This window comes from Poeciliopsis prolifica, unplaced genomic scaffold, assembly GCF_027474105.1.
Source record: "Poeciliopsis prolifica strain line A6 unplaced genomic scaffold, Auburn_PproV2 SCAFFOLD002, whole genome shotgun sequence".
Classification (NCBI taxonomy): domain Eukaryota; kingdom Metazoa; phylum Chordata; class Actinopteri; order Cyprinodontiformes; family Poeciliidae; genus Poeciliopsis; species Poeciliopsis prolifica.
The window spans coordinates 6,283,154-6,306,962 of NW_026562377.1; the positions used below are offsets into that span (position 1 = coordinate 6,283,154).

The following is a 23,809-nucleotide window of genomic DNA, read 5'->3' on the forward strand; positions in this document are numbered from 1 at the left end:
AAAAATGGGCACACTGGAATGATCAAAAACTAAAATCTGGTTCCCACAAAAGCAGTGAGACAGAGATATAAATACCTTTCTCTCACCACTCCACCCCACAGTTTTTCTACCCTTTCTTCCTCCTGTGTTTCCTGCCATTCTCTCATTTTACTCTGTTCTTGCCAACTTTTTTTCTCCTCTTTTTTTGTCACTTTGTCACACTCCTTTCTTCTACCTGAGACACTGTACATTTTTTTTCACTTTCTCTCTGTCACCCCTTCCTCTGTTTCTTACGCTCATTTAATTTTTTTTTGTACCATATTGCCTCACTCCCTTTCTTCCTCGCTTTGCTCTCTCTTTTCACTCGCTTCCATTCTCCCAATTCTAGTTTTCTCACACCTTCTCCCTCTCTCTCTCTCCTTCACCTACGCCGTCATCTTTCCCTGACTAAAAGTCAAAGCACCAGAGGGAGGGACAGCGGGAAGGAGAAGTGACAACAAGCAAGGCACAGAAACAGCAGCAGGAGAGAAGGTGAGGTGACAGAGGGAGACAGAGAAGATCTGCTGTTTGAAACACACAGTGAGAAATGTCAAGGGGAAAGCCAGACGGAGGAGGAGGTGGGGGATGAAGCGCCCTGAGTCTCTTGTGTCGATAGGTCATGATAACCTACAGACATTATCAGCTTTTTCCGGTCCAAGAACGTCCACAGATATCTGGATTTGGTAAATACATTTACACATAAATTGAATGTTTTTTTTCTTTCTTTTTTGCGTATCAATCTAAAACAGAGAGACAGTGGAAATCAGCAGGAAAAACAGACAAGTTCCTCCTGATGCTTTAAACATTGTCTGTGGAAAACATGTAAATTAACCCAACAGTATCAAAGCTGTTGTTACTGAGGGGGAAAAAGGTGACGGTTAGTTGATTTTTAAGTGGTTTAAGTTTTAAAAAGCAATGCTTTTTATGATTCTATACAAAACAAAAACATAAGCATTAACATTTACCATGTGAGTGCAAAAACCTGCCCTATATAAAAAAAAAAAAATCAAAAATATCAATCTCCACTGATTCAGACTTACTGATTACTTTGACTACACTTCAAGTGGGGCTGCCTGTCCTCGATCAGCCTAAAGAGGGTGCTGTGGACTCAGCTTTTAATGAGCAATCACACACACGCACACACATTTTCAATCTTCTCTTCTGGCACTGCAGGATGTTTGGTTGATAGAGCTTCTGTTTTAGCTGGTCATGTGACTAACACATTCTCAAAGTCTGAGCTGCTGTAGCACTGGGGGCTGAGAATAGCACACAGTTTGAGGTAATAACAGTTCGACACGGGAGGAGACACGGTGTGAATGGCATCCCAGTTGTCTGTGGAATTTGTTTTACTGAGTTTTCCAGTGTATGAAGTTGCAGAAATGTCCAGAGGGATGCTGGGTAACAGCACAGCTGATAGAACTGCAAGTGTCGACACTGATATCTATCAGATTTTACATTGTTTTCTGACATTTTAATACTGTATGAAGTCTGGAAGATTGGAAATTATATGTGAATCTCAATATCCATCTGCTTTTTGAGGTGTGTGTATGATGAGCCGAAAAAGTGTTCATATACAAAACGTCAGCAAGTATCTGTTCCACAACAAAATTTAAAATGTGAGTGTTTCAGGTTGGGAATAGTAGTCCTAATATCCTTCTACTTTTTCTTTGTCTCTTCGATATTTCTCCAATTGTAGAAAATACTTTATACCTTTAATCATGGTCCAGATTCTGCAGGACCATGATTAAAGTGCATTTTACAGAATATTTCTTACATCTTGTAGTTAATGCAAATATATTCTCATCTTTTATTACCATCTAGACAGATTGTCATGAGGCAGTCCCATTTTTCACACTGGAATTTGCTTGCAGTGATGTTTGAAAACGTCCGTATTTTATCACACAACTTTCGTATTCTGAGGGAAGCATTTTTAAGTTTAAACTGTAAAAACCAATATGTTCAAATATGTGGCAACGACAGCTACTTTTTGCAATGCAATGCTCTTCTGGGAGCTTTGGGTTTTAACATCCATCAGACATTTTTGTTCTAACTAAACACTGCAGCAGAACCAGTACATCATGTCATGGTAAAATAACTTTCTGACAGCACAGATGAAAAAAAAAAAAAAAAAAAAAAAAAAAAAAAAAAAAAAACAACAAAAAACATCCTGAGTATGAGCTTGAGAAACACGACAGAGTTCAAGGTGTTGAATTGGGTCAACCTCTGACTTCCCAGATTTCTACAGGACATCTCTGAGACAGACAAGAACAAGTCCAATCCATTGAAATCACATTCTGCAACAGTTGGCACCACAAGGCTATAAAAACATACATGTCAACACCATGTCCCATTTAAGATCATGCTGTCCTACAAATATCAAAAGAATTTTAATGATGGATGGAGTTTCTTTCTGCAAAAGCAAAACATTTGCTTCCTTCCAGATGTGAAAATCTGGTTAATACAGGCGGAGATAAACAATTTACGACATGTTACTCCATGTTCTTATTTGGTAAAGAAAACCAAGTCTTAAGGCTTGAACACTGTGTAAAAAGTCAAGTACACACCATAAATCTAGAGGTTGTGGAACTAATTTAGCAGCTTCAAATTTAAGAGTCTTTTGTTTGATCAGTTCAGTTTTTCACCTTGCCTAAGCATCAATGGCTTGTATTGCCATTAGCAATTAGAAAAACATCAATAGTCTGCTGGAGATGGACTCCAGCAACCCTGCAAGGATAAATGTGTGAACAATAGATGGATGTTTGATGGATACTGCAAATCCCACTGGTTTTTCACCTTGGAACTAGAATGAGTTCAACTGAGTTGTAATGTTGTTCTCAGATTTGGCTTTTGAATCCAAGATAAAGCGAATATAACTGGGTTCGGCCCTGGACTTTAATAGAGCAATACAACACTCAACGCAAAAAGAGTACGAGCTCCAACAGTAAGACAGAGATCTCAGGACATCAACTACAACTTCTGCATTCTTTGTCTTAGATATTCCTTTTTTACCTGGGCAAAGGACTGTCACCTCTTGATAAAACACACTGACTCATGAAGGTGATTTTGGTTGAGTTTAGATGATCTTAAATCCAAATCCAGAGTATCAATCTACCAGAAAATTCAAGAGCAATTTCTGCTTCCTTCTGCTGTCAAGAGCTTTATGAAGATGCTGATTTTATTTTGGAGTTGTAGCTGGAACCGCTCGACAGCCAGAACTAATTCAGTGACTGTCCTTCACTCACCAAAACCAGTTTTATTAGTATTATGCAAAATTGACATTTTTGAAGAAATAACATTTGGTGTTTAATCCACAATCAGCAAAATGAACAAAAACAATCTAAGAAATATATTTCCATGCTTTCAGCAGTTCTATTTCTTCATAAATGTTTGATATGTTTAATTAAGATAAAAACATAGTACACAGAGCAAAAACAAACCTAGACCAAAATTAAATAGCCAACAAAATCTGTTAATTGTAACCAGTTCTGAGTCCCAGATTAAAAGCGAAATATGAGGAGAAAATGGTAAAACGGGATTCTGCCCACTTTTTCACTGTGTCCGCACCCTAATTTATTTGGGGATTTTGTACAGCAACTTTCACTCCCTGGAAGGAAAAATAGGGTGTCACCTGATGTTATTTCCTACCAGTGACTAACCGGTCCATCAATATGAACAATAGCCATGATTGTAGAGCAGGCTAGCTTGTTTTATTGCACCCGGTTTAAGTAAGACCTGTGTGACTCCACCCTCAGTCCTCAACGGTGTCAGGATCAAAGGTCAAGCCAACAGGAAGCAGTTAAGTGGCCTTTGGCAGAGCAGGACTAAGCGCTAAGAAGGCTCGACGACTACATGACACCAGACTCACCATGCCTAATGAAACACTGGTGGATTAGGAGCTCAGCATGTATATTTATGTGCAGACTGTTGTGACTTACCAAGAGAGTGAGCAGCAGTTGTTTTGGAGCTGAAAAATCTTCCCAGTCCCAAGTCTCCCAGTTTAACCACACCAGTAGCTGTGATGAACACATTGGCTGGCTTGATATCTGAGAAAAGAAAATCACAAACAAAATGAATTCAGAAAAATCACCGAATTGAATTTGGCAATGTTTTTTTTTTGTTTTGTCTTTTCTCTGCAGGCACCTGAATAAGAGACATTAAAATATCATTTCAGTTAATGTGGGCGTTAGCAAGCTGTTTTCTGAAGTAATGGTAATGTGACCTGCCGAAGCCTTTGAAATTTACAGCTCCCGTTTAATTGTAAGCAGCTTTTGAATAGGCCGTCTCTGCTAAGTGGCTGTTAGAGCTCAGAGCTCAGGGTTCATTTGTGTCCCTGTGTCCTAATCAAAGTCAGCATTAATGGAAATACATCACCTGTAGCTGAGAGGGTCTCTGAACGAGCAGCAATCTGTGCACATGAATCTAGAATGAGACCTCATAAACAGAGCACTTTTTTTAGATGATGTGCTTGTTAACAGCTAGACTTTAAGCCAGTCAAGGTGCTAGAGCAGATAACAGAGATTTATTATTATTGTTTGACTTTCAGATTCACCTTTCGCCAAGTTAAAAGATGGGGTAAACATTTGTTTCACTTCCTGGTAACAATTTGCTTAAGTTGTTTTCTTCTCATCATGGGATTCAGGGGATTAGAGGCGAATCAGAAATCAAAGTGTGACCAGAATAAGACATTTTGCAACTTGATTGGTCCTGAACAATGACCGAGACTGATTGACAACTCAAAGTAGCAATCCTTTTCCTAGTCGAGATGGCAAAATACATGAATGCTACTAAGAATCACTGACAACACTTCTTAATGTGCATGATGTCATAACGGATAGTCAACCATTTTCACTACCTATGGTGTGTCTGAAAACAAATTGTGAGGAATAACACCAATAAGAGTCTGATCAGTCTGTTTTCTGATCAGACTGATCTGATCAGAAAACAGATCAGAAAACAGACTGAGATCAGTCAGAAAAAAAGTCACAAAGTCAGAAAGAAAAAAGAACAAAGAAAAAATAAACTAAGAAATAAACAAATAAATGAATAAAGAAAAAAACAAACAAACTTTGGAAGGATGAATAGACAACAGGTTCCTCTGCTTTATCTTTCGGAGATTTCAGCCACTGTCTTTTGAGGAACAAAGCGTAGAAAACATTCTCTTTTCACCGACAAGGCCTCCCAACTCCACTTGACCCACTTGGTATGTGAAACTGGAGATTACCGATGCTTGATAAAACCATACCACATTTCCACTTCAGATCCTGAGAAGCTTGCAGAAGATTACTTTTGAAGTACGAAACATCCGAATGTTAGATAACAATTTTCATTAAAGGTGTGGTGAACAATCAGTCACCAATCACAATCGACTGATTTCCCTGGAGAAATCAGTCGATGGAGAAAGTGTGTATGTTGCGATGGAAAATACCTCAGGGGGGGGTAAAGACCATCAAAATGCATCAACCCAACGCATCTAAAATTACATTTAAAAAACAAACACTTGACAGAGTCTGGCTGTATCAAGGCAGGAAAATGGACATCTGGAGCGGCCAGACAGCAGGTAAAGCAGCGCACAACCACCAACACTCAGTCGGATTAGCATGATGGTCAGAAAGCTCAACAAATAACACAAAAAATTATTTAAGTCAATGGGCTGGTGGTAGAAGACACTGGTTCTCCTCTCGTTGAACCACCGCTATGCGCTAATGGTAATAATATTTCACAGACGTCGCACCATTCAACCTCCAACCAGCAGAGGACTCTCACATCAAATGTCTGCTTAAAGCTGCAGCATGTAACTTAAGCAAATATTTTACATATGTATTAAAACTTTCTCTATGCTCTGACATAAGACAGATATCTATCTCCTCTGCCTCTTCTCCTTGTTCTGCAGAATTACTCCACTCAGTCAGAATCAACCAATCAGAGCCAGCATTAATCAGCGAGCCTGAAATAAAAAGAGGTGATCAGATTCCGCAGCAGAAAAAAAAAACAAAAAAACCCCCACAAATTTACATGTTATCGAGAGCCATGCAACCAGCATGAAACTCTCACCTGAAGCAAAAATGCCTATTGATAAAATTTTTAACAAATGTGAATTATGTTTCAACAGAGTGGTGCAACTTTAACTTCCACATCACAAATGTCCATACATTTTTGACCAGAAATATTCCTAAATATTGGTCTTTCTTGTTAGTGAAGGAAAGTGGTGAAGCTTTTAATCCCACTAACCCAGAGTGTACAGCAACAGGTGGAGGAGGGGTCCAGCACCACTAAACATACCTGTGAACATAAAACTCTTCAGGGAATTTCTCTCGCATCTCTCTGAAAGGTCTTTAAATCAAAGAAATTATGACATGTTATTTTCCACTTTTTAAAAAGTGACTATTTAAAATCCTGTAATACCTTGATGTGAGTGAACGTCTCATGGATAAAGGTAGATATGAAGCAACAGCGCTGTTTCATACAAAAAACACAAACATATACCGAGTATGAAATAAGAAAGTTGTAAGAATATGAAACAGCGATGGTTCCAAATGAGTAGCACTTGTAAAATATAAAAATTGCTTAATTATCACAGTGGAAGTACAGAACAACGCCCTGACCCTTCAGAAAATTTACTATTCAGATATACTGAAGCTTGTATGTGTAGAGCAACGCTACCTCTGTGCATGACTCTTCGGGAGTGCATGTGTTCAAGCGCACTGCAGAGCTGGACGAAGTACTTCCACACCGTTTTCTCTGGGATGAGCCTCTTGCTCCTCTTAAAGTGCTGCAGCAGGAAAACAAAAACAAAAAGCCAAGGTTACATTAAAATGCAGCAGGGGCAACAGACAAAAGATTTTACTACAAATCGGAAAAAAGTACAAAGGATAGAGTTACTAGGTTGGCATGTAAGATTTTATGTGTTTGTAGAGTATCCTTCCCTGACTTCCTAATGCAAGACCAGTCTCGTCTGTCAGCATGTCCATTCAGTTCTGTCTCATTTTCTCTGCAGCGCACAATGGAAAGCACATGCATTCTCCGGAGCAAAGAAAAAGAAATTTGTGGTGCCTTCTTAAACTCCACCATCTGGCACACAGGACTCTTGTTGCGCTCAGCCAACAGTGGCAGAACGGTTCCTCCTGTTTTCAGAGTTTATGCACGTATTACTATTTGGAAGGCTAGGGGTTGTTCTTGATTATCAACACTGTGGTTCAGCTGAAAAACAAAAGCAAAGTGATGACACAAAGGCAAGCTGATCAACTACGACTAAATGAATTTACTGGTTCTTGGAATTCCTATTTGGGCAGCTGTGCAGCAGTGCAGGCCATAAAAATGTATCAAGTTCTATGATCGCAATTTAATGGCGTGTCCTTCAGGCTCCAGCTCCAGGAAAGAAAAGCCTGGAAGTAGACCAGATTAGACGAGAGCTGTGCACACGAGGAATGCACTTGGAGTATTTAGCCAACTTTTACCAAAACAGAAAAAAATGTCTTCAAATTCTGGACAGGATACATTTCACCAGGAAACTCGACTTGCATGAAAGATTTTGTTGTACAACGGAAACCTAAAGCAAAAAAATTTTGAATCTCCAAGCACATTAAAATGCAACAAAGACAGGATTTTGCATACGCTATAAAAATACTTTATTAAATTTCCTTTTATCATTAACAACTGTCCTTTTTATACAAAAAAATTCTCAAAGCACATAAAGGTGCATAATTTGGGATCGCTGAGCAAATTATTCCATGTTCAAGGTGCACAGTATGAAAAAGCAGCCTTCCCTGAGATCAATCAATACCCTTGGTACGTTAAAAAGAGGCAACTAGTTTAAGAAGCGTGGCTGCAAAAATCCGACCTGAAACGGAGGGAAAACTGAGGCAAGCTGGGAGTTTACCCAGGACTGCTTTATAGGCAAAAATATACCACAGGTTTTGTCTACAAGTGGTCAATGATGTCCACCTCACCAAATCATAAATAATGCAACGTTTGCATTTGTAATGAGAAGAGTTGCATGGCACACTAAATCAAGGCTCCAAATAAGGCAGCTGCATGCAAGAAGAATAGATCACAGCATAATCAATCACAGGCAGAAAAGTTGCTTCTGTTTTTTTTGTTTTGTCCTGGTAATACAGGAAGATTTATTCCTAAAGTAATTTATGAGCTATTCAGTTTGTTTCTCTGATACACATTATGCTTGCACTGCAAATAAGTAAAACTCCACGCTCCTGTTCAAATGTATGAATTGATTACAGGATTAGCAAAAAAACAGCCAAATTATTGTATATTTTACTTGTTGTTTTAAATTATATTTTATACGTATCCAATTATGGTTATAATGAATGTCAACCAAATATCATTAAAAATGAGACATTTGGTGCAAAAAGGATTTGTGGATCTAATTCCCAGATGCATAAAACTAAAAATATAGACATAAAGGTTCACATATTTTGAAGCCGCCACAAGCTTCTGGCTTCTGACAAGTAAGTACTTTGATTCCTCTCCACATAATAATCGGTAGAGCTCATTTAAAGTGGTTGGTTTTCTGGAACAGACCCAGTATAAAAGCATAACCCATGTAGTTTCAATAGGGCTGAGGGTCGGAGCCGTTCCACGAGCTGAAAACTGTTTTTCAATGTCTATTTGGAGTCAAAATCTTTATGGGACACACACATGGCCTTAAATTTCAACTAAATTATTGCTACTCTGGTAGTACTTTTCATTACTGTGCTTTATGCAATGACCAGTAACAGTCCCTCAGCATGATGTTACCACCCCTATGCTTGACAGCTGGTATAGTCTCCTTAGGTTTTCAGCCTCACCTGGACTCTAGATAAACTGAAATGATGCAACGAACCAGCCACCTTCATAGTTTGGCCCAAAATTATTCATACACCTGACAGTTTTAGGTTTAAAATAATCTTTAAATTATTTGTGAAAACAAGGTGATGCATTTCAACTATATTTTTTGGAATTACTATACATTTAGATGAAGGTCCAGTTTTAGTATTTAATCTTGCAACATTCACTGCAGCTCCAGATTCCCAATCATCCCTGAAATTGAAAGTTCACTTTACTTTACTTCGCTTTATATCTGTAAACAAACCATTTTATTTGTATGTAAACCTTGACGCAGTTTATTTTAGCTGGTTTCACAGGAATTACAGTCATAAAATTCTGAAAATTAGCTCTGAAAATTGGTATCTTTTTATCAGGGAACTTAGTATCACACTTCATTCTATTTAAAATTTTAAATTATTTTTATCCCCATTTAAGCCAGTTGTCTCTTTTGAGATGTAACACATGTAAATTAAGGTTCCTGATCACTCCCCACCCCCCCAAAAAAACTACTTCTGATTGAAATGTCTGGGCTAATTCAGGTACAAAACATCCAAATCTGCAGAGGTAAAAAAAGAAAGACAGAAAAAATATCTAAGGGATAAAATAAATACAGCAACCTTTATTGCTCTCTAAAGTTGATGTTTTAGGCATGATCTTGTTCTGCTGATGGGGGACTTGGACCCAGAAGCAACAGAGTGGCTAAATTTGGACTGTGTGGTAAAAATATGTAACATATTCCCCAAATCTCTTGTTCACCATTTGAGCCCAAACAATCCTTGCATTGACATCCCCTGTGAGTTGTTTCCTTAAATAACCCTGCAAGAGGATGTTTAAGGGATGAGATGCAACTCAATGCCTCCGTTAAGATATTACAATATTCCTATGCCCAACACAAACTAGAATATATATTTGTCACTGCAGCACTCTTCCAGTGAGGATGTCTTAAGTACTTGATTATATATTTATTCAGGTGGTGATTTGCTGGACGCTGTTTATAACAAGAACTGAGGGGCAATAAAGACTTCAAAAACTGAAGTAGCAGAAATATAAAAAGGTGAGATAACTAGAAATGGATAAAAGCGTGATAAAGGGAGGAATAGAGATAGACTGATGATAAAGAAAGAGAGGAATAGACCTTGGCCTACATCCAAACAAAGCCTCAGTAAGGAGCCATTCTTTCTTTGCCCCCCATTTCCATATCAGAGGACCGTTTGATGTCAATGGGGGAGCACATAGACACCCACCAACACCCTCTTTTCTATGCCTTTAACAGCAAACACTGCACATGCAATATTCTGTAAGTGCATGCAAATCAGGGACCATCTGATATCATTCGAATCCTGAGATGGTCCGAGAGAAACAGAAAAGTAACAATTTGGAGGTAAATACATCAAAAAGAAGAATAATAATTTAAAAAAAAAATTTACAATGTTTTTTTTTTTTTTTAATATAGCATGTTGTATGAACGTGTTTACTGCTCAGCCCAAGAAAGGAAAACTGAAATCTGGCAAAAACATCTGGCCTGCCACTGTTAGACTGGAATAAACAATCAATTAAAATGGTGAAGAAGACAAATGGTGCAGAGAAGAAGCATATATATTAAGAGTTTGTCTTGTCAGCAGACATAAGGCTGATGACACAACCCCAATGCTCTGAGTATCCGAGAACGCTTAGCTAAGATAGCAGTGACACTTAGTGGTTTGTTATCCTACCACCATGTTACCTGCCATGTAACATCTTTGTAAAATGCAACTCTGAACATTTGCTTGAATGTGTGCCTCCATGTTTGTGTCTGCATCTTCTCTGCTTACAAAGTAGACTATATGTATGTGTAAGGTGTGTGTGTGTGTGTATGTGTGTGTACCAAGCCTGCCATGTTCACTCTCTTGTACCACTAATCCTCGCCTCTCCTAATTTGCTATGTTGAACTGTGCAGATGTGGATCTGCTGAGTATGACTGCAAACAGCTTGTCGAGCTGTGCTGATACAACGCTGCAGCATCATTTATGCATAGCAGAAGACCAGGCTTTTTTACATACACACTCCTAATTTGCTTTACTGGCAGATTTTTATGATAACTGGGGTGTCGGTCTAACTCGTACTCAAAATAAAAAAAAAAAAAAATAGTATGAGCTGTGGATTAAAAAAAAGCATTACTAAAGCTGGATAATCCGAGTTTTTCTTCTGCTTAAAAAATTAAGACAATTCCTTGAATAAAAACAAGCACACTGAGATTTTATGTCAAATTTTATTTTACCTGAATCTGATTGTACAGATAAGAATTAGAAGAAGCTCCAGCCAAAATAAAAAAGGTTTTATGAAAGGTTTTTCTAGGAACTGATACAAAAACAAACAATGCTACTATGTACAGCCTTAACAGCAATTATTTCAGTTTCAATTCATCCAAGTACCCCCTACACTCAGAGGCTTGAATTTTATTACCACTAACAGCTCAAGATTTCTAACAATGTCTCTTTCACAGGCTTGGCAGATGTAAACACGTCTAGTGAGATGAAAGAAGCTTGCAGGAGGCCTTATATATTAGTTTGTTCCAGTATGAAGGGATGATTAAGACTCAGTGTCCAGGATGTCAAACCCCTATAAAATAACCACAAACCACAAGCCTTCTGCAGTCAGGCCTTCATTTATCAAATGATTCACTGGCACTTTCTGCTTGTGTGTGCACGTGGCTACAGAAGAGCATCATGTAGAGACGAACAGGGTATAATTTAAATCTGGCCTCAACTCTCAAAATCTAGATTTAAAAAGAAATAAATCTATATATACATAACAGAGTATGAAAGCAGTCAATAGCAGCATTGTAAGTTATACTCATTGTGGCAATTATCTTACTTTCTCTCTAAGTTTTGATGTCGCGGCAAGATTAATAACAGTGACAAATAACCGGTGTCTTCCTGAAGTATTTAAACTCCTTAAACCTTTTCACATTTTCCCACTATTACAACCACAGCTTTAATTATTTTGTTGGGCTATTATGTGATAGACCAACACAAAGTAGAGCAAAGTAGTGAAAATGTAGAAAAATACTGCATGGTTTTAGTTTTATAAAAAAAAGATAAAGATCTATGAAGTGTGGTATGCATTTGTATTCAGCACCATTGATTCAATACTTTGTAGAAGAACCTTTCATTAAAATTACATCTCCAGGTCTTTATACATGTATTTCTACCAGCTTTGCATATTCAAAGGCTGAATTTCTTCAGTGCAATGTTGCTCAAGTTCAGTAAGATCGGATGGAGAAACTCTGAACATCAATCTTCCAAGTTTTAACACAAACTCTCAGTTTGGCAGAGTTAGTTTGGGATCTCCACTTGTCATTTACACAAGCAAAAGTTATTTAAGAGAGTTAGCTCATCTCATTAAGAAAGATAACTGGGTTCTATTGCAAAACATGATTAGAATCCAGTTTTACAAATTGGCATGAATAATAAAATGTCAATGATTCAACAACTCTTTTACAAGTAAAACATAAAACACATTTTGTTTGGTACACATGTGCATTGTCCATGGATTGTTAGGGTTCTAGTCATCAGTTTTTTTCCTTATTCAACCATTGGTTATATTCTCAACACACAGTTTGATTGAGCTTACTACTTTGGCCATTTCTGAAGGTTATTGGTAACACTTGATTTTATTTAGTGGTGTCATGGAAGGGGTACTGAATAAAAGGCACACCACAATTTCCAAAGTTTTATTTGTAAAATCAACAAATTAACCTTTGTGGGTGAAAAAAAGAGAAACTGTACGATTAATAAAACCTTTCCAAAAGTACAGAATAAAATAGTGGATGGAAGTTATTTTTGCTATGTTGGAGCTGCTTACCTTGATCATACGCGACAGATCCCCAGCATCAGCTAACTCCAAAACTATGTTCAGCTCATTGTCCTCAATAAAAGATGCGTGATACTTTATCACATTGGGATGATTCAATTGCTGTTGGAGGGGAAAAGAAAAAAAAGTCAACATCTCAGAGTAGACAGGAGAAATGATGGTGACATTTGTCATGTGGGCATCCTTGGTCACTTTCACCAGCTTCTTTCAGTTGGTACAAAATCTTCAAAACAGGGTTATGCACAGCAAAGGTGTGTGTTTTGTGCAACTCACTGTACTCTCACCACCAGTTAAAATAAAAATGGCTGAAACCATGCAAACAAAATACATTTGGTACATGGGGACCTAATGAGAAGGTTTTGTCCTCAAGTGTGACAAAGCTGGATGACATGTCACAACAAACCCGTCTATGATGACAACAACCAATGTGTGTGAGACACATAGACACAAAAACACACACAAGCGTGACAGGCTGACATGGCTGGCAGTCTTTAAAAAAAGAGAAAGAAAAAGCTAGCGTCGCTGGCTCATCTCTAGCGGAGAATCTTTCCCGCTGGTTGGTCAATAAGGCAGGAACAGCATTCCCTGTAGTAAACAAAAACTTTCTTTCTATCCTGAGCAAGAGACACGTGAGGGGAAAAGAGGAATGTTGACGGAAAAGACACGAATGACACAGTGACAAGGAGGAGAAGGAATCCAGACAGGGCAAGGTTGAAGAGCTAGGGAGGAAGAACAAAGGCGTGGATGGAAAACAGAATGGGAGAGGGATAAGGTAAGCTGAGTTGGAGATAGGGGGGAAGGGAAAAGCAGAGAGATGCTGATATGTGGATAGTTGGAGCCGTGATGTGAGCAGACGGAGGGGTGTGACAAGCGTCCTCCACTCGGCTCTGCTAAGCCTCCTCTGCTGTGATTAAAGAAATGTTCATGCTCTGGATGATGCCGAGAAGAGGGGAAAAGGAGAGCACAGTGGAGTACACTACGCTACACTACACTCTCAGACTCCATCTCTGCATCCTTCTGCAATCCTCTTCCTCGTTCGCTCTCTGTCTCTTCCTCACGTCTCCATCTTCCCTTTCTCCCTCCCTTGTCCTTTCTTGCCAGATGTATTTTTGGCTCAGAGTGGCAGTTCTGCACGGCTCCACAATGTAGCACAGCCAGAGAGTGATGACAAGCCCCCCCACGCACCCCACTCCTCATCTTCATCCTCCTCCCTTTCCTCACCCAACCCACTGCTCCTCCACAACTTAGACCTCAGGCGAAAGATACAGAGAAATGAAAAGATATGTTAACATGCAGATGTTTATGTAAATGATGGATGGGACACAACTGCAATACAACAATCATTCATAGGGAAATATCACATAGAGCCCTGAATGATTATGTAATTACACATGCTGGCTGAGACCCAACAGCGTGTGTAATTACTTAATCATGCAAGACTGTGTGATACGTTTGTTGAGCTGGTGATGTGTTTCAAAGAAGAAGATGATGCAGACTATTGCAAACTGATGGTACAAAAGTAGACGTGCCAGTAAATTCAACTATACTGGAATTGTACATTGTTGCATGCGGTAAAAGGAAAGCAGTTGGTAGAAATATGAACTACGCTGGTCTCAGTTACATTCAGAGATAAAAAAAAAAGGTTTTGATAAAAGCAGTTGAGACAATAATGTAAAGGTCAGTTCGGATTAATTTATGTTTCTTTATGATCAATATTTTTTACAGGATTTGTGGCCCTAACGTATGATATGTGCCATATAAAAAATGACAAAGTAGAATTATACGTTGGAAATTTTAAAGTCAGTAGGATGAAGAATTATATAAAAAGCAAATGGAAAAGGTTTTTAAAGTGCTGTGTTTGAGTAAGGTTGAAAGTAGCAGGATTATGTCAGTTTTCTGTCTTTCCAGTAAACCGCTGCTGTAATCTAATCAGATGCAAACCCCAGACATGCGCATTCACAAACACATGCTGACAGTGTAATATTATTAAATCTTCCACTGCTGATTAGTGGAGATCATTAGTCAGGAGACAATTCAGGCATCACAACAATCACAACTGAGAGATTATTGTGCAGCTGTGGGATTTCAAACATGGTAAGAAAAATTAGCAGTGTTGAATAGGGGGAGCCCAGTTTTTTTTTTTTGTTTTTTTTGTTTTTTTGCAAGCAACATCCATCTCAAAGAGAATTTAGACAAAAGGAGAAAAGTGAGAAGTGAGATTCTCAAGTTGAAATCCCCATGCCAAGGCAAGAAAACACAGATGAATGAGCAGACATAAACACAGACAGACAAACAAACAAATAGGCATACTGTTGGATGGCCATGACTGAGTATGTCTGTGTAAGTGTGTGTATGCGATCACAGGCGACTGTGTGTGTCAATTCAGTCGGCCCATGCCAGTGCGCTTCTCATTATTCTGATTTAGCTGTGTCTGCTGCTGGCCTGTCTACTGGAGGATAAGGCAGAAGGACTGTCTCTTTCACATTCACTCGTTTATTATCAGGCTGGCTAGGCAGCACGCGGGGCCAGGCATAACTTCCACATTCACTAGCAATCAGCTTGCAGGATGAAAAAGGCGAATGAAAAGCTCTGAATAAAGGAAATGAGGCAAGGGGAAAAGACAGCGGAGAGAGATGGATACAAAAACAGAGAAACTGGCCGAAACAGCAGAGACACAGGAGGCAGGAACAAGCAGAGAAGAAAACTGTAGAAGAGCAGAGAGGAAAAGAAATCGGGAGGGATAAACAGAAATGTAGCAGATGTGTCATATGAAGAAATGGCATCTGGAAGGGTGACATTTAACCCTGACCCCTATTGTGAGGTCAGAAATATGGATCTGCTGTCCAGTTGAATCATTTAAATTATCTAAGGCTCAGACTAACGCTCTGAAAAGGGTTCTGTCTGCTGCATCTTATTTTACTGGTCCACATCACCTCTTTTAGCTTTAATGTAATGTTTCAATGACACAAATATGTTGCACACCTTGAATTAAAATACTTATAAAATTGTCCCTTTTCAATTTCTGAAGAAACAGAAATTGACCGATAAATGTTCAAACCAAGATTCAGTATGGCAATACAAAGATAAAGCAATTGTATAAAATGGAAGAAGGAAAAATCCATAATTTTATTTTTCCCATACTGATACAGACAAGAAAAGGTAAAAAAAAAAAAAAAGAGCTATTTTGTAGCTTTTAAGACTTTTTGTGACTTCACTGGAGCGAAGCTCTAGCAGGTCAGACAAAAGCAATAAATACCATCAGTCCTTCACTGTTCTCTAACTGTTAATGTTCTTTCAAAGGTTTAAAAACTCTCTTTTCTCCAGGGGAAAATCAAAACTTGTTAGCTCATATCCACATCTTAAAAAGATCAGAATCTATAAGTTCAGAATGTTCTAGTAGATTAAATGTTTTCTGCAAGCTGGAAGTCATAGGAAAAACACAGTCTGGTCAACCAAACCAACTGAATTCACTCTAATAAATATAACTTTTAGAATGAATCGCTAGTATTCAAATTATAATGTGAATGCTAACGTGTCACAGTTAAGGGGAAAACAGTACTTCTGACAGACATGTAGGATCTTTTAGACAGGCAGAGATATTAAAACTGTCATTAGATTATTCATTAGTACTTAAGAGCAGCCCAGTTGACGCGTGTTAAAAGTAGTTCAACAAATAAAACCACTTCACTGGAAAATAAGAAAAGGCAAAGCAAGGAGGAAGAAAGGGGGAGACACATGAGAGACGCTGTTAAATTTCCATGTTGCTGCGCTGTTGTTTGGCTTTAAACATTTCAAAAAGATTTGAGAAAAAAAGACAATTGTTCTGGCATTCAAAAAAGAGCCAATAGGAGCCTGGAGGGATGTAATACTTCTGTTTCCACACACACACGCACACACACACTAACAAACACACACACACGCAGAAAGTAATAAACTGTACAGTCACACATGCATACTCATTTATATTCCCATTTGTGTGCACAACAGCCCCTGTATTTGTAACCATCCAAGGGAGAACACACATGTACACGCACACACACAAATCCACGGCATCTGGAGCAGATCAATTGTTTTCCTGTGGTGGTGGGTCTCAGCTGAGGCACCTTAAGAGAACAGAGCACAACGCATGGTGCCGTCTCCCTTTTCTCTGGTTCTTTACCTTAAGGAGATCTATCTCTTTGATGCAATCTTGCCGAGCTTTGGCATCCATCAAGTCGAATATCTATCAAGAGATCAAAAGGGGAGATAGGACAGAGAGTGTTTTGACGTATTCAAAAATGTAAGATTGAGAGATGCATATATATATATATATGAACAGAACATGGTTGCTGGTATCTGGAGCAACTGCAGGTGTTTCACATCTGAGTAACATGCACATATCCCTGTGTAAGGGGTTTGTCTGCATGTATGCTCCATCAGAGCAACATGGCATCTTAGCGCTTGTATGAGTGTACAAGAAAACTACAAGGCCATTCACGAATCTGACTACAGATTCACGTTCTACTGAATGTCTTACAAATAACTTAAGCCAGTCTACATAGAAATTGCAGTTGGAAGGACCATAAAGGTTCATTAAAATGTATATTTTAGTTCAGCGTCGGGTCAATTTTGCAAGTTTCAGTCATAAGCAATATAAATTATCTTAGTAATAGAGAAAAACATCGAATATGTTTTTGTCCCTCTTTGAATGACGCAAAGCTCTTCAGACTTTTTTTTTTTTTTTTTAAGAAAAAACAACTTCTCTAAACTGTCACTGCAGTTAAAACCTCCTCAGAGCTGTCAGCACAAGACTATGCATTCACTGAATCTTGGCAAGTTAGAGTTTCACATATTTCACTACTATTGCCAATATGAAGCCCTTCCTGTGTGGAGAAACAATTGCAGCAGGTGGATTTGTTATTTTCTACATCTCCAGAGTGTCTCATAAGGTGTTGACAGAGCAAATGAATAGTGACCTTTAAACAAAGTGAACTTTGGCTAAATATATTCTCTCTCCACCTGATGCTGAAAATCATATTTATTGCAGCTTACCTGGATTTTCTTTAAGGCCACCGACGTGTTGTCTAACAGATACCTCGCTCGGTACACCTCGCTGAACTGACCGCGTCCAATCTTCTTCTCAATCTGGAAGTTGGCCAATGAGTTATAGCCCATATCTGGCTGCAGCGGTTTCTGTAACACAGGGAAGAGCTCTTAGTTTTTAAGTGCAAATACAGATTCACATATTACCATTACAAGAACTTTCCATCCAAGGTGTACTGCAAATCATCGTAGATATTGTGCAAAGAACCACGTGTTGGTCTTAAAGTGCAGCTATGCTCGCATTTCTGGAAGAAGAGAAGATGAGGGCTGCAAGTTGAGGGTGAAACTGTGGTGAAACCTGGTTTCTCTGGATGGTTTGATGGAGACATTTACACATCCAAACCTTTAACTGCAGCTGGCTTAATATTTAATCTTGTAATGCACAAATCAAGTGCAAGCAGCTTCACACTCTAACTCTAACTTTGAACAGGCAGCAGAATCAGCAGACGTGGTTTTATTCCCACATTCATATGATCTGAGTTCTAGGGTGAATTATGTGAAGGTTTATTTCCAGGCCTTCAGTACAACCACATGGTCGCCTATTCAGTTTATATATCAGCAGATGCCATAGCTTATTTATCATGCATGAAAAAATAGAACAGGTTTTACTTGTTCTATTTTTACAAGCTAAATTAAATGACTCAAGTCCAATATTTCTTTTCTGTATTTCAGGACTTTCCAGTCCTTCACTGGACCAGACACTGGAGTCACACGTCAGGTTTCACAAATGTGGGTTTGTTCTCAACAATCCTGACAGCCATTGTTTTAATGACACATGAAAAATAATCATTTATTTATTAACGATTCAGATGCAGGATGAGCTTATATGAAAATTATATCGACGACAGTCTCACACCAAACTCTAACAATTTGAGCTGTTGTTTAGAAAGAGACTCACCTATCCCAATTAAAAAAACACTCGGACATAAGCTAGAATAAGCCCTGAAATGAAATGTGTGAAAACCGCACTGAGTACACAGTGTGACCTTTCCAGCCTTTTGGTTAACTCATAAAAAGGCGTCAGCGGGAGCAAACAAAAGGTGACACATATCAGAATGCCACATGTCACCACTTTGTCTGCCAGCGCGGCCGTGGGAGCAGCTCAGGGGCAACAGACTGGTGAGACGGGGAACCAGGTCAAAATTTTACCGAAACAAACAAGACGAGAGTAATTACGATCATTTTCTGGCGCTTAGGATTATGACACATCTGCCATGAATTCAGATTAGGGATGCAACAATATAAACACAAACAGACCAGAAACATCAGACAAAATGGTAACAAGATGAACAGAAAAAGAAAAAAACAGTCACTTAAAAGTTACTTAAACTTTAAATAGCTGGTAGTCTGTTGGAGGCTGAAAACTATTCCTGTCCTTCCCTTCTGCATTGAATGAAGACAAACATCTTCCAAAAGAGTTCCTCGAATAGGAATGAACTCCAAATTGCAACAATCAGTGGTTTTCGAAGGTGGAAAAATTTCCTGGTTCACTTTGTGCTTGCATCTGAGATAATTAAAAAATGTTTACGTTTATAATAGCACGGTTATCTCTGGCATTTTAGTTCTCCAGCTCAGACTGGACATACATGAAATAAAGCACTTTGACATCAATCTAATAAACAACTTAAAATGAATGCATCAACTCTTAATAAAATTTGTCATAAAAATACTGGATGTGAGAGAAACTGCCTCTCCAAACAGGATAGCTTGTAATGTGCTGGCAGACAGTCTGGGGAGGGGCGGGGTGAGGGTGATCATTTCAGCATTTTACTGTTTTTTCTTAAGTTGACAGCCAAATCAGGAGGCGTGAACCAATCAGATGCCGTGTCCAATTAACACCGCCGAGGTGTGTGCCTTTTCCGGCGTGACACCACCATCAAGGCACGCTGCGCAAGAGTCACTGACAGCCGGCATCAGTCGGCGCTTCACAAGCCTCTGCTGAACTCAACATTACGTCTACAAAACATTTTATCACTTTTACTCAACAAAAAAACTCTGAAAGTTTAGTATTAAATTCCAATGTACAAGAGATGGAAAACAAATCCATATAGATTTGTATTCACAAAAAGCAGTGCTATTTGACAGGAAGTTTCTGTAGTGTAAAAACAGGACAGAAGTCAAGATTTTTATGTTCAAAGAAAGGACGGAGAAGGCAAGAACAGGAAAGAGAGGACAAGAGGGCATTGCTTTCATTCGCTGCGTGGTAGCTTGACAAATGTTAGCATGAGCCTCTAAAGCGCAGTGACAACCGCCTGCTGAGAGCACAGTCTCGCTAATGTGTCTTGGCATGCCAGCTTCGTAATCACACATTTACATATGCAATGACCTACATTTGCATGTCAGATCGCACACTGTCCAGCCTGATTAACAGTGGGCACCTCCCCGCGTGGAGTCGCCCTGGGTGGCAGCAGAGGCCATGCGAGGGCGGAAGAGAGGGCTGGAGGGAGGGCGGCTTTTCTGGCAGCCAAGGGGCCGAGCTGCCAGGCAGGATTATGTCAGCCAGCAGCCCCGACATTAGACACTTCATTAGAGCTAATCTGTTTAGCAGTGGGCAGTGTATGTAAACTTCACAGGCCATTTGCGGCACCTCTTCGCCCCCTGGCCTGGCCTTCAAAGGGCAGACAGGCCGGGCCTGAGTGACGGGCCGTCTCATCTGTCGCACAAGAGCGTCGCACAATCAGAAGCTTCTAGCTGAAAGACAAGGCCACAGCGCACACACTCTCACACACGCACTCACATGTTTACAGACATACAAAAAGGGAAACAGAGTAACGACCCTGACTGAGGCAGGGGTCAGAGTCTGGATGAATCAGTTGCAGAGGGTCACACAGAGCGTTCTTTTTAAGGGTTTCAGTCTGTGTGTTTGACATGTTGGTGGAGATAAAGGATGAATGGCCGCATACAGGTCTAATAATACCCACCAAGCACAAATAAGGATTTTTGAAGGCAACAATCAAAGTTTGCAAGCTGTTTTTGTGGACATTTCTTGCAACAATTTGCTCAAAAAGTCATGCATGTGGAACTTAGTTATGTGAAAGCAAACACATGAACTGGATAGAAGAGTTTACAGCAAGAGTCGTCTTTTAGGAATCAGAAAACTGTAAGAGTAAAGAGTGCTTGTAACCATGAGCAAAACATAGCTTTGAAAAAAAGTATGTTTTTTATATGTTTGTGAAAACTATCGCTTTGTCTTGGACGTTTCACAAATAATCTGTGGAAAAACAAATACATCAAAATTGAGCTTCTCTGCCTTCTCTCAGTGTTAGCTGCAGAAATGCATTGCTCAGTCAGAAACAACCAATCAGAGCTAGAAGGAGGTTCTTGGTACTGTCAATCATGCTTATGTACGCATCACTCATTTTCTCCCCTTTGCTCTCTGCTACACTGCAGCTTCTACCTGAACAGCTCCCCAGTAACACCAAGTTTCTCAGCCATTAGCACATTGAGCAGTTCATACACAAGTGTGATTGACAGCATTAAGACCTTTCTCCTGGCTAAATAAGTTTATAAGTATTCCTACTTATAAACTTACATGCTGTAGCTTAACGCACAATAAGCTACAGCACTTTGAAACCAGAAACACCCAATCACACGTCTGAGGAGAATTAACAGAATTTCTGGAGTAAGTTTAAATTAAAATGTAAAAATTCATCAACGATAAAGAATTACTGACATTTTTTAACAATTCACTCCTTAAAGATTTATGAGCGACAACCAGATGGAAACAAACAAAACCTCAAAACTTGATGCACTCTTCTTGCCTGAGAGTTACATGACTGATCCTTATCTCATGTATTCATGTGTGAAGATAAACCAGCAGAAAACCACAGACCACAGCCATGCCAGGGATGTGCAATGAGCCTGTAGAAAGGTGCAGGAAAGCTTTTCAAATTTACTTTAAATAGTTATGCATGTTAGTGGTGGTTTCATAAAAAAGACCACAGAAACGCCTCAGGAACTGAACACTGAGTTAAACACCACTTCAAAAAAAAAAAAAAAAAAAAAAAAAGAATACTTAGTATGTCTGTTATTACGACTTAATCTTGGATAAGTGGTTGAAAACAGGGTCAATTTGAATTTCAGGTTTTCTTTCAAGCAGGTGCAACCAAATGCATGCATCACTGCAGGAAAACCCAAAAAAAGAGGAAAGGAAGAAGAGTATTCAACAGAGGAGTTATTCATCTTCCTCCTCTGTTCACCAATCAGGACTGATAGATTTGCAAAGTGGTCCTCATGTTTATGGTGATGCTCTACATATTTTTAGTGGAGGGGAAAGCAACATGGCCTCTTACAAATCAGTCAGTTTGGAGATGTTAGTTATTTTAGTTCTTTAAACATTCTGTTACATAAAGTATCAAACTTGTATTCAGTATTTGTCTTTGCATTAATTAGTATGAGGTCGGAAATCTTAGACATTTTGCAAAAGCAGAAACCAGAACTGCAGTGAGTCGTCGTAAAATTTATAAACAAGGAATTTCAATGATTTAAAAATCATGACTCATCGCTTTATTTTCCTAAAATGTTCAACTTAAGCTAGGACAGTTTTCCTCCGCAGTCCAGTAGGTGTGTGTATCTGTATCTTTAATTGAGTCTGGAGTTAGGTGACCTTCATTGGCTCGCTCTGTCTGTGCTCGCATTACAAAACAAACATGGCGGACAGAATGTTTGCTCCCTAATGATAGGGGTTATAAAAGTTTTGGAAATAGGGACGTACTTCAAGTTAAGAGAAGGTCTGGGTGGTCGGTATGTTTTATAGCAGATGGTTTTTTTCAGCTGTTGCTTAAAAAACAAGCTTTGTTTTCTGTTTTCACTTTTTGATTAAGTGACTGTAGGCTCACCCAAAAATCAAAATTAATTTTACAAGATTTTTACAAGATTATTTAATTGTACAGAAAAGTATTTAAATAAAAAAAATTATTCACTACAAAAGCAGTAAAATCTTTGACATTTAATGGAAAAGTTAGTCTTTAATATAACATTTTCACTGAAATGTATAACACAAAGATTATTGTTCCTTTGTAGGTCGAGTGATATTACTGTATTATGTTTTTATGGTGTAAAGAACTTGAAGCACTTTTGAAATATGCTATAGAAATAAATTTGACTTTAGAAGTCATTGAACTTACATCTATTTTCATTTCTAGTTCATTTGCATCACATCTTATATTTCGAACATTTTCATTAGTAAACACATGGACTTTAACTTTATTAAACTTAGACTAAAGATTGAAGGAAACATGTTTAGTCTCCAGTAGAAAAAATGCTTTTTTAAGCTGGTGCTTAGGGCAGAGTAAGACCCCAGATGTGTAGCACTGCAATTTCTCTAAAACTTTTTGTTAAATCTCTGGTTTGTACCTTGAGATGTACTCAGTCTACTCACATTGCTCTGTTTTGAGAAGGGGACAAACAGTCATGGATGATCAGGTTAGGCATTGTGGGTAACGTCTGTGAGGGACAGAGTACACAAAACCGCCATGGGTAAGTCGGAGGCAGAGGAACTGATGTAGACGAGGGACAACACAGCGAGAGAGAGAGACGGAGAGGGAGCAGACAGACAGCTCATTGTTGAAGTGTGATACGAGCTGCCCAATAATGACACCATTGCCAAACACAACTGACAAGACACATGGAGAGTGGAAGAGGGGATGCTCAAGAGTGAAATATGGTGGAGGTGGTGGGGGACAAGCACCAGAGGGGAGAGGGTGTGATGTGACAACCCAGCAGAGCCAGTAGCTGCCACATGAAGTCCAGCAGCAGCAGAGAGGCGCCGCCTTACATGGGCAGACAGAGAAGCAGTCGGATCTACGGCCAGAGACAAAGTTTGTTTGTGGGCTTTTTTACTCACAATATAAATGTAACACTATAGATAAAAGGAAAAAACTCAAACTCAAAAGACAAGTCAAGATTTTTACAATGTTTGGGAAAACTACAAATAACTTGCTTTTTTTATGGGTTGCAATTTATTTTTTAAAGAATCTGTTTTTGTGTGGAAAATGTTATTCTAGGTTTACAAGGTATGAAGTCAGGTTCTCATGCT

The 23,809-nt window shown here is 38.9% G+C and overlaps 1 protein-coding gene across 1 annotated transcript in view; it reads right to left on the bottom strand.

Moving 5' to 3' along the window:
- nek7 (NIMA-related kinase 7) overlaps positions 1-23,809 on the bottom strand; it is a 75,701-nt gene that overhangs the window by 25,161 nt on the left and 26,731 nt on the right. The window contains exons 3-7 of the mRNA XM_055051210.1: positions 17,722-17,862; positions 16,850-16,912; positions 12,682-12,792; positions 6,679-6,787; positions 3,954-4,061 (exon numbers count right to left, since the gene is read on the bottom strand). Of these exons, the coding sequence (XP_054907185.1) occupies positions 3,954-4,061; positions 6,679-6,787; positions 12,682-12,792; positions 16,850-16,912; positions 17,722-17,862 (532 nt within the window). The remainder of the gene's footprint in view (positions 1-3,953; positions 4,062-6,678; positions 6,788-12,681; positions 12,793-16,849; positions 16,913-17,721; positions 17,863-23,809) is intronic.